Here is a 12011-nt window from a genome sequence, read left to right on the forward strand (position 1 = left end):
CATGTTGCCACCGTGTCGCCCCCCCCCACTAAATTCTTTTAAAAAGAAACAAAAAATGGATTGGCGTACAGATGACATTGTCAATTAGAAATCACATGGATTTGCTGAATATTATTCAGTATTATACCTTAATAAAGACAGTTACTTATAATATATAGTTTTAAAATACCCTAAAACTATATATTTTTTGTTTTCTGACCCATTATTTTTGAACCACTTTACAAGTACTTTAAATGAAGCTAAAAAAACTGTTTAGCATAGTAAAGAGCACAACATGTCCTGCAGTAATTATATATTTTGTTTAAAGAAGGGTGTGGGGGGAGTGTTCTAAACATTCCTGAATGTTCTTCCATCATTTGTTTAAAATGCAGATTCTGCAGGTGTGTCCCCTGGTGCAACTGATTAAAACCTGGGATCTTGAGTCATTCGTGTGCAAAGGGCTATAATGTGATCGAGACTGGTTTTATTTAACAGGTCTCTTTTTATTTCATGTCCTCTGCTGATCAGCTGACACAGACTGCTCGCTCTGAATAGGATCATTCCTGCCAAGAGCAGAGGCACTTTGCATTAGCAGGCCTACTTTGTATCTACAAAGCACTTTTCTGTGTGTGATTTCCTGTTCGGTGTTGAAAAGGGAGGATTTTTGGGAAAAGAAATGTGTGAGCTCATCTGCATTTTGAATGACTGCGCATGAGCAGTAATGCATATTTTATGACCAAAACAAACTAAAACAATGTGTACAAGGCGTCAGAAGTGTGCCAAAGGTGAAGTTGTTTATTAAGTAGTCAAAAGTATGCCAAAGGTTAAAGTGAAGTCATCAAGCTGTACATTTTTTTGTATTTACAATACAGTGTGATCTGTAAAAAGCATGGATCTGTTTATGTTTGTATAAACCTGCAGATGATATTGAAAACATTTCTGAAAAGAGGTTTAAAGATTCTCAAAGCTTTAACAAGAACTGTTTTATGAGCAGTGTTTAACTAAATTTAACTAGCACCACTAGATAAAGATTAACAATGTTAAATAGGACAAATACAGAACACTTAAATAGACATAATTGTCTACGTGATGGCAAACCTACAGTAAATAAATCAGTAAATAAATACAAAACTAAAATCTCAGGAACTGAGTAACTTGACAGTGTAAATAATTTCCTTAGTAAATCACAAATATGTACTGAACACGTTCAGTGTTATTTCAGTTCATCAAACCAAAAACACAGCAGCATAAATGCATCCCAGATGGAAGCACTGAATACTAGAACACAAACAATCAAGCATGTAGCATCTCAGTCCTGCTGTTCCAGATTTGGTGTCGTGCCAAATATTGGGGGATAAGGCTCCTCCTGTTGACACAGGTGCCAGACCATAATACAATAATAATTCAGCAGCAGAAGCAGCGTCATGACAACCAAGGCCAAAAGGAGCAGAAGGGCCACCACAAGTCTTTTTCTGGTGCAAAATGGGTGAGATGACCAGTGGTCACTTTGTGCTCCTTCCTCCAGCGAGCGTTTAGGTGTAAAGTGAGTGGACAACAAATGTTTGATCCAGGTCCCGGCGGGAGCAACAGGTGAAAATAAGCACGCTTCTCTCTCCCCCATGGTCACAGAAGAGCTGCTTGTGCACAGAACAACTGTCACTAGCACCTGCCAGTCAGTGCCTGCAAAAAGAAACATAGTTGTGATATGGCCATGTTAAACAGCCTACAAGTAACAACAACAAACTATTTCTACATTAAAAATGTGTACAGCTATCTAAATGTGGACACTGCAGTGTGTTTGTGTGTGTATGTAGGCTAGGTATGTAGCTGCATCCCAAATAGCACACTATACACTTATGCACTTACACACTTAACAGCATAGTATATGAATGTAGTGTCTTCCCAAAATGGAACACTAATGGTTTTATTACCAAGCGGAAAATCAAACTATGTATGTATGTATGTATGTATGTATGTATGTATGCATGTATGTGCAGTACAGACCTATGTATGTATGTATACATATGTATGTATGTATGTATGTACAGACCAATTTGAGGGATGTAAACAAAAACAATGGTTCCAGCATTATTTCCTTTTTTTTTCCTTTTCTATAGCTTCCGAGAGTCCAAAAAGAGCCACATATTGATAATGTTATGATAGCTGATTTAACATTAAGTAATGATTGAATTGACTCTTGTTACAATTTTGAAATAGTTTGATAACAAGCAGGAAATGTTCATGGACCAGTGACATGACCACATTGCACACTGAAATGGGATATATATGATGCACACTAACTTTTATTTTTATACATAGCCAACTTTTAAATTGTATAAATACATTGTAAAAGACAAACAAAAAACGTTCGGGGAATATGTTCTACGTGTTATTTACGTAAAACAAACGTTCCTAGCTAACCAAACTGCATTATTTCATGGGCTAATTAACAGACATCTATTGTTATTTTACGCTGTATAACGAAACGTTACGCATGTTTTCATATTGTCATGTTTTCTGATTTTTTTTTTCTGCAAACAGACCAAAGCACTCTGATTTAACATTTAATGTCGTAGAGTCATAAGTTAACATGCAATTTCGCTCAAACAACGTGTACAGCGCTTTAAAAATAATTAGTTTTAGTTAACTTGTTTTGCGACAGTGGCGACAGCGTTGGTAAATTTATGACAGACGCGTTACTATGGCAGCATGTTTCGGCGCAAACTACTAATATTATTGTAAAACGTAGCATCGCTATAAAAAAAGTATGTTAATGTATTTCGCCTGCAAATAGCTCAATTATATGTTTATTTTCGCTGGAGAATATAGAGTGAAAACCCCTTTTGGAAGAGGATATCGCTGCACCTGCGTTCGTTAAGTGAAATAAACAGCGCGTAAGAACTGGTAAGATGACGCTACCAAGTATACTGAATATCTGTTATGCTGCTGGTATCAAATAGTTTAGCAGTTTAAAAACAGTTCGACATATTGAGTTATCGTTTATGCGCAGCAGAGACTGAAGTAAACTCACCTGCAGTCACAGACGTCAGTGTTTTGCAGAAGAACAGTCTGCACTCTCTGTCCAATGAGACCGCCTCTTAAATAGGCTGTCAGGCGTTTTCCTCATACTTTCAAAATCATATTGCGAGGTAAACAAGTCACTTTTTGACCACTGCCCCCATAACGTAGACACCTGATTAATCTATGCTTGTCCACCTCTCTCTGTTGCTAATATTAAACTTACTCTGAAATGGATAGTGGGTAGACAAAGTGATGTGTGTATACATGTGTAGCCTATGTATAGTCAACAATTGAAGTGGATCATTACCTTTCATTAAAGTGGAAAAACACCCTTTATTGTTTTTAAAACCTTTTCTGATCCACTTTAAATGTTGACTATACCTGATACTAGTATAATGCTCACACAAAATGAAAATAAACACAGATAGTTGTAGTCTGCAACTGACATGGCACAAATTTATTGGCACACAGAAATGTTAATTCTAGATATTTTTGTCAAAATGCAAACATTGTGTTCGTTTAAGGAAATATCTAAAATGAACAGAAACATACACGTTGCACTTGTTTAAATATGACTTTTGCTCAGGATATGCGTTTATCTGATTGTGTCATTTACATTGTGAAAGTTTCTCATAAAAACACTCCCTTTTTATCAACAATTTCTTAAAATCATACGGCAATCTAGTTGTCCAGGCAGCAAAAAACTCAATTCAACGTTCACATGCCCTAAAATCGGATATAATACATTGTTCTTCTGGAGTACAAACCACATTCATTGACCCAAGCAATGAGAAAACATACCTTACATACACCTGTCAGTTTGAAAAGGCTAAAACCTAAAGTGGATAGTCGTAAACAGAGAATATCTAGAAGAATTTGACAGTTTCACTCTGGAATATCAGAAACAAATTTGTCTAAACACCTTGATATATGAAAACTACAAAAGGAGTGTTTTGCTAAAATCGAACAGCCGACAGTTACATATATAACACATTTCGCATTCTCAAATGTGCATTTTCATATCAAGTACGAGTATTACAATCAACATTTGGCAAATTGCATAATTTCCATACGCATATAGCTTCTGAACGATTCACATTAAAGTGCTAGGTAGGTGATCTCTCTTATAGGGGAGTTTCCATTGGTCACATAAATAGCTTAAAGTGGACATTTACAGTAAGCAGTCCTTATTTGTACTGATTTGTTGATGGTTCTCAACCCCAGAACTAGGGAACGGGCCAGTTTTGTCATCTAACCAATGGGTGTATCCAAAAAGGGCAGCACCATCATTGAAAACAAAGGGGCACACTTGGGTTTTTGTTTCTCATGCAAAAGATCTCTGAGGTCATCTATGATGATGGCACACAGAAATAATTTTGCACGAGACACCAAGTGCTAGTTGGATGAAAAAACTCAGCCCCTTGATGCACCCTTCAGACTGAAGTTGAGAAGCTTAAAGAGGAAGAACTGGAGTTTGAAGGAGAGTTCGATGTGCAATAAGCCACATCTCGTTTCTAATTTTCTTTTCTGTGATGTGTATAGGGGTATACAATATATTTTTGTTCTCCATAATCCTTGAGGGACAAGTTTACATGCATGTTACATGCAGAGGGATGGTAGTATATAAAAGACAATTTAAAACAGCACAGATAATGTGCTTAATTGGCGGACATTTTGCTTTATAGATTATATAGACAAAGAATTAAAAACAGAAAGGAAGTAAAATATGTCTAAATATGTTTGTAAATAAATATAATTAATCATACTACATCTAGTTAAATATCAGCCGTAGAATCGGCTTTGAATATTAGTTAGTTAATTCTAAATTATACTGTACAATACTTAAACCACTAAATGAACATAGGAATAGTCACTAATACTCGTAAGAAATATTTCTACAATAATCGTAAAGAATTTATACAGAAGATGTTCTGATGGATGGAATGATGTGATGGTGTATACTAAGTTTAGCATCAAGCTGTGTTTGTGTATATATGGTCTGTGTGTTCGCAGCGCTCCAGTGCATTGCAGTGTCATGCCATCCTCTGCAGTCCACAATCAATTTCCATCAGGTCCCATTGGTAAATGTGAAATGGCTCAGTAGTTCTCGTCCATGATGGATCCATTGTGCAAAACCTAGAGAAGTGGTACTACATCTCTCCTCTTGTTGTTCTCTAAAGAATGAACATGTCTCTATGTTAAACTCTCCTTCTTTATCTCCCTCACACCACCGTGCTGACAGACGGGTCCGACAAGTTGAGCTGGCCCGTAATGTCTGTGGGTGGGTATTGCTGCAAAAAGAGAAAGAAGGTAGAAAACACACAGGATAGAGAGCATTAGTGCGACTGCTACATTTCTTCCCCAAAGCCATGAACGCAATCATCTTCTACACCCCCAAGGCAGCACGTAGCGTGCATCCCAAACAAGGAGTCAATCATTGAATGCTTCACACGTCACCGTAATGCATTCCTCTGAATTTCGGCTTTAGGCCAATTGATGTGAACACAAGATTTAAATATTATATCCAAGGAGGTTTATAACATTTCCAAACTAGTCTTCTTTAAGCTATCTTGCTGCCTTAGGAGGTGTTTAGAATAATATTCGAAGAAGAGGAAGCAGGTTCTCTGCTGTGAGGTGGTATTTAGGTCACCTAATAACCTATGTGTTATGTTATTTATATCAGCATCAATTGGGTTAAAAGTCACAATGTATTTGGACGCTTGCGACACACATTTAAAAATATATGAATGTCATTGCATTACATAATGAAACATTAAACCAAGTGGCGTCTGCATTCAGTGATGCTAACCAATGACCTTTTCCGAGCTATTTTTGTATTTGCTTTTTACCCACTTGGCACAGTGTGGCTTCTAGTGGATGTGTGGTATCAGTTCCCCCTCACGTTCACACTGGCACTCCAGCAGAGTAAACACTGATGTTGTTCACCACATTCGACATCCAGATGCTTTGTTTTTGCAATTTTATTTATCATTTAAAACCTAAAAATGAAGTGTCTAATGCAATGACACGAGTACATTTTTAAATTCGACTCAAATGCCTAAATACTTTTTTTGGGATGTTATTTATAGCTTTATGTATTTAAGTATCATTTAGTTGCAGTTCCTGTTTCCTCATCCCAAGCTTAGACGTGTTAGAAGGGCAACAAGCTGTTTTCTCACATGGGCATCTGCAGTGCTGGATTGGCAAAACACTCACTGACATGCAGGTGCCCAGTCAGAAGGCAATTTACCACAACAAAACATTTCTTGCTTTCAGTTTTTACTTTCGTAAGCTATAAAATGTCTCTCAGTGAGGCTTGCGATGTTGCAACTGCAAGGAAAGTGTAATTTAAGCAAAGTGTTTTTTGTTATTAGGTTTTCTTTTCCTTGCTGTGGCAAACTGTGAGATTGAGGCACAGAGAGCTTTTTTGGTTAAGCTGTAAGTGACACGCATAGGATTTTTTTCCCTCTCAATCAAGACTGACTAAATGTAAAGTCATTCTGACATGTATACACTTGTTTTTAAATACATTTTCTAAAAGCAAAATGGATATATTGATGGAAAAGCAGCAGCAAAGAGATTCAGATTGCTCAAAATGTGAAGAATAGCAAAATATTTCTGCAAAAACCAAGGACACATGCAATGTTTCAATGTTTAATCTCGAAATAATAATGCTTATGCATTTTAATTATGCATTTAATAACGACTGTACTAATTATAGCATGTGTCCTCTTTTATAGCTTACTGTTTTTTAAATTGCTATGGCATTGCCAGTAAATAAGCTTCAAAGTAAGATGCAACAACTCTAAAAGCCAAAGCTGAGGGCAAAAGTTCTCATTGTCAAAATCATCATCGTCATATTGCAGAATAGATGTATTCAGCAATACGTCTGATGACACCGGGAGGCTTTTTTTTTTTGTCTTCATTGTGTTGCATCAAGAATGCCCTTAGCACGCCTGAGAGAGCATGAGAGAGTTCTTGTTATGTTCACTTAGAAGGCTTGCTGTTGGCACTTCCAAATCAAGCCCACAGTGCCCCCTGGTGAGAGACAGTGAATCAGCAAAAGAGATAAAAGGTGTGTGTATCATCACTACCACAAAGAAAATGCAACTACTTCTACTTAGGCATCCAAAACACAGTCTCTACTTCTACGACAGATATATTGCATGCTTGCAGAGGAAGAGAGAGGCTGTGTAGCATGTACATCATGTAGGGGACGTCGACAGTTATATATCCATATACATCCACTTATATAGAAAGAGAGGCGACACTGATATCATAAAGTAAAAAGATGATTAAACACTGTGGATGGTTACTTGGTTTTCTTTTTCACCTGGATTGCTCACCATTCACCAGCCCACCCCACTTTTCCCATTCTCTTACTCATTTAAAAGGGGAAAAATGTTACAATCCTAAACAAACAATTAGCAAAATGTATAGTTATACAGTAAACAATGCAGAGGATAGGGTTAAAAATAAACAAACATATATATTTATAGATTTAGACCCTATTTAAATATGGTCCCATAAGAAATTATATTAATGTTCATTAATCACCATCAATATTAATGAATTTTTAAAAATTTAGTATAAATACCCATGTATAGTAAATGGACACACATTTAGAAATTTTACCATTGCAGCACAGTCAATTTATCTGATTATTAAACAATTATTTATGATTATAAAACAAATATTATTCTTATGATGTGACTAAATATATAATAATAATAATTTTGTTGTTAGTGCTATATTCCAAATCTTCTAAAGCCACACAATTTTGATTATCAGACTGAATTTTATGTCGTTATTCATAGAAAACTTTCATAGATGTAAAATTTAATTCTCCTTTTCTACATTATAGCTTATTTATATCACAAGTTGTGGAATATAGCACATAAAGGAATACTTTTATGACACTGTTATGTTGTTTTTTTTCCTTTTAAAGAATAGGATGTTATTGAATGGTGAAAGCAGCCTGGACATTCCGCTAAACATCCCCTTTTGCATTCCACAGCAGCAAAAAAATCATACATGAGGGTGAGTAAATGACGGAATTTTCATTTCGCGTTCCTTGAAATGAACTTTGATAGGACCTCAATCTAAAGAATTGAACAAAAAAGTCATTGTTAATTGATGGTTCCAAATTCTGAAAGGGAACTTCTGCTGTCAAAAAGAAAAGAGTTAGTCCGCATGGTATCGGTTGCTCTGATCAAACACCACAACACCAAAGCATGCCGTCGGGGAAACGAAACATTGCAATATTTGTCTGTTCACATCAGGCAGGTTTGAAGACCAGAAATACACAAATATGCACAACAACAAAAAAAGGCAGACACGCATACACGTCCACCTGCACTAACACACACACACACACTCCACATCCAGAGGGTTACAATAGGGAGAGAAGCAGCCCAGAAACATCAGGCATTGTGCAGCGCCCCCTCCTCTTGGAACAGCTCTTTTGGTTACAACCTTTTCTCTGATTCTGAAATCACTGGATGCTAAAACCTTTCATCTTAACTCTTAAGGATGGCTATGCTCTTAAGTCCTAACTTAAAGATGGGTTCTGGATGGTGACTCGATGACTGACTGACTGACAGACACGTGGCCGTGGCCGCGATGCCAGGAATGGAGGAGTAACCAGAGAGAAATGCGGCTCTCTTGGTTTCAGACATGACATGTCATTTAAGACAGAAGAAAGTAGATACAGAAAAAAAGAGCGGAAGAATAGGACGAGAGAATGACAGACGCAGAAAGAGGAAGAGACCGGCCGAGTAAAAAGAGATGCCATTCCTTAACCTCCTTACCGTGTCTTTGGAGGACCTACGTCTCTTGATGCTGGAGGCCAGGGTGGTACTGATGGACCTAAAAGAAGGTTTCTTTTTTGGGTCGCTGTCTGCTCTACCACTTTTCCTATCCTAAAATAAATATACGTAGAACAATTATTCATGTTCTCAGGCTGGTTTTCAACTGCCAAAACCACATCCCCTCGTTCCCCGTTGATACTGTAGGCTAATCTTAAACCCAACGGTCTATAAATGTGATTGAAAGTTTGACTAAAATTGACTAGGAATTGGCAGAGTGCAACAGATTCAGTTGCCTAAAGTGGCAGCACTTTCAAATTTTCAAATTATCTTCCTTGGCATCTGATTTTTTCTATTTCACAAGTGCTTGATCTTAACACTTTGTGGTTTTAGGCACAGAAGAAGCTCGGGATTATTTTGCTCCCTTCCCTCCCACTGTTCACCAAAGGTGCCCCACACGGCTACTCTCTGGCCTCTACAAATGGTACGAAGGTATAGCAAGACTGGGTGTGTTTGTGTAGGAAAAGGTCGAATTAAGGTATTCTTACATCCTGAGTCTCTACAGAGGAAGAGGGCTGCATTGGGGAGGAAAAAAGAAAAATAAATGAATATTTAACCACTTGCTTTAAAGATCATATGACTTTAAGATCTATAAGCAAAAGCAGAAGGCAGCAAAATGAGCTTGCTGAGGAAATAATGACATCAAAGCCAAGCAATCTGTAAAATCACAAAACAAAACAACACTCTCTTATAGGGTAGTAGAGCAACCAATAAAATGCCAAAAGAGCACAGGATATGAAATACTACTGCTCAATACATGAATACTTGCATGTACCCCTTTTGAGCGTTATACTTTTTGTAGGGTATAACGGAAATTGACACCACACATCAGGGTTTTGTAACTTGGGTTAAGTGTGGTGTGAATTTCATGTAGAATCATGCAGAGGGCAGTAAGAGCAAGGGTGTGGATAAAGTAAACAAAATGTGGACAAGCATACAGTTGGCTGATGGAAGACTTTGAGATCATCTTTACATTTGTTTTGGTCCTTTAAAAGTTTCTCAGTATCATTTGACCCCTGCTACCAATTATAAATCTACCATTTTGGGACTTACCACAACATCTTTGCTGTTTATAAAGAACTTTGCTAATCAAACATTTCCTGTATTATTTATATGCATTTCACAAAGGTAAAAAATTCCATTTTTCTGTGATGTGTATTGACTGTCTGTGTATTAGCATGCTGGACCCACGTAGACCATCGGCATGGTGAGAAACAAAATTGGCTGCAAGCCTCCACATAGTATCTCTCGAGAGCACATTCACACTTCATTTAGTTCTGCATCATCCTTTTTTAATGTTTCTCCTTTGTTTTCTCATTTTCCTGAAGGCAGTGCACGTCTGAATAAACTCTGCTCCAAGAAGCAACCATTAACCACTGTAATACGGGCAGCATGTTTTTGACATCTCTGCTTTTAAGAGGATAACAGAACAGTCCAATGAACAAAACTACAAATTGGGCAGGTTATTCAGAAGTGCAATGTGTGGGTTACACGCAGTTCCCTATATGAAGGTGCAGTACACACAAGTGCAAATGGGGTATTTCAATATGAACATTCATATAGAAGTACACACGCAAAACATTTATAATATTACACGCAAGCTCAAAAAGATATTACCATCAAACTTGTGTAAATTCCTATGCAGAAAGGAAAAGCTGACAAAAACATTGATATGCAGAGCGATAGCTTTGTATTTAAATCCAATGTTCACTTTTATCTATCATACCTTCTAGACACCAAATTTAAAGTGTATTTGTTCTCCATAGTTTATGCTTGCTTGACCTTTCGGCATAAGAGCCTACATGCATATACATAAAGTGACAATTATACGTGTGAGACAGATGACAGACATTGACAGTAGGTTAACCTGCTCACAAAGACAGGCAACTGTGATCTTACCTTACACTGCCACTGCTGTTTATACTATTGCAGCAGTTCTGACCTTTTGTCATTTTGAATAAAGAGGCAGCTTGAGGCTTTCTTTGCCTCATTTTATCCAACCCCCACCCCACTGGTCCACTTTTTACCAAATATCACAGTCCTACTGCGTAGACCTCCGTGGACTTCCCAGTAGAGGACACAGAGTTGAGCAAGAGTTTTTAGAATAAATTTTGAATGGATTTGTGCTTTCTTGAAGTATTTGCTTCTAGTGTTTTACATCATATTACTGTTTTAAGTGGTATTAACAAAGACTCTTTAAAGTTTAAGGCTGGGACTTCTATTTTATGCTAATGACGCCAATGTTAATTAGTGCTCTGTCCTGTTTATATATTCATCGACCTGTTATATTTAGTATAGCTTGACATATGCTAGCAGTATTTTAATCAACATGAACTGATTAAAAAAAAATTATACTTTCATTAATTCAGCAGCTTACATCATCCTCACGGATTGATACTTCAACTAAACTTAATATGCTAAGTGGTTTGAAGCATGCCATGAAAGCAGTTTCATATTTTGATGAATATCTTAGCATCTTAGCTATTTTGAATCTATTGATTGGCGTAGCAAAGATGACTTGGCAATAAGATGAATCAGCTTGTTTTACATACTAAAGATGGAGTCCCAGCCGCACCCACAGCTTGACTCCCTGAGCTTTCCTTATTGTCCTGTTGGGACAGACAAGAAACAGGAGGCTGTTTGAACCAAAACAAGCCTGAATGAGGCTGCTTTTTTGAGCCCAATAAGAAGCCTAGGAACAGGCAATGAAAATAAGATCGTTCACCCATGGGCACCACAACCAAGGACCATTTTTTAGCAAAGGTATGAAAAACAAGTCGCTTTTATGTAAAAGAATTTTCGAGGTCATTCCCTAATCTTCACCATTTTTTGTCACCTGTTGTGTTGTAGAAGAGAACTACCTTACCTGTAGGTTCTTCCTCCAGACATTGACGGCCGCAAAGGCTAGCTGCATCTGCTTCCTGCGGGCGTCTTTATGGCGCTTATATGCAATCTCGATGAAGATAAGGAAGATTCCTGCTGCAATGCCTCCAGCAACTAGCATGAAGACCCCTGTGAAAGAGAGGGATGAATAAGACCATCAGATGAAGTACACTACAATGTTATTTGAATCAACCCATTGAGGAGCTGGAAAGGGTGGAGCCTCTGTGTGATGGAATCCTACATGTATTGCCCATATATTTA

At 37.4% G+C, this 12011-nt stretch overlaps 1 protein-coding gene and 1 long non-coding RNA gene across 8 annotated transcripts in view; both read right to left on the reverse strand.

The window, feature by feature from the left end:
- Nucleotides 1-754: 754 nt before the first annotated feature.
- On the reverse strand, nucleotides 755-3196 carry LOC130214604 (uncharacterized). Its single transcript, XR_008835623.1, has 2 exons — nucleotides 3011-3196; nucleotides 755-1659 (listed from the first exon to the last, which is right to left on the reverse strand). It is a non-coding gene; the product is annotated as an uncharacterized LOC130214604 (long non-coding RNA).
- A 232-nt stretch (nucleotides 3197-3428) lies between these two features.
- The window catches only part of grin1a (glutamate receptor, ionotropic, N-methyl D-aspartate 1a), a 36579-nt gene continuing 27996 nt past the window's right edge, over nucleotides 3429-12011 (reverse strand). For 2 of the 7 annotated variants that reach the window (XM_056445919.1, XM_056445917.1), the window contains 5 exons: nucleotides 11734-11879; nucleotides 11420-11476; nucleotides 9356-9382; nucleotides 8811-8921; nucleotides 3429-5291 (listed from right to left, as the gene is read on the reverse strand). In XM_056445919.1, the coding sequence (XP_056301894.1) occupies nucleotides 5223-5291; nucleotides 8811-8921; nucleotides 9356-9382; nucleotides 11420-11476; nucleotides 11734-11879 (410 nt within the window). In that variant the 3' untranslated portion in view covers nucleotides 3429-5222. The remainder of the gene's footprint in view (nucleotides 5292-8810; nucleotides 8922-9355; nucleotides 9383-11419; nucleotides 11477-11733; nucleotides 11880-12011) is intronic. The other 5 variants (XM_056445924.1, XM_056445923.1, XM_056445918.1 and 2 more) reach the window with 4 other exon arrangements.

The sequence above is a fragment of the Danio aesculapii genome, chromosome 21 (assembly GCF_903798145.1).
Source record: "Danio aesculapii chromosome 21, fDanAes4.1, whole genome shotgun sequence".
In the NCBI taxonomy this organism is placed as follows: Eukaryota; Metazoa; Chordata; class Actinopteri; order Cypriniformes; family Danionidae; genus Danio; species Danio aesculapii.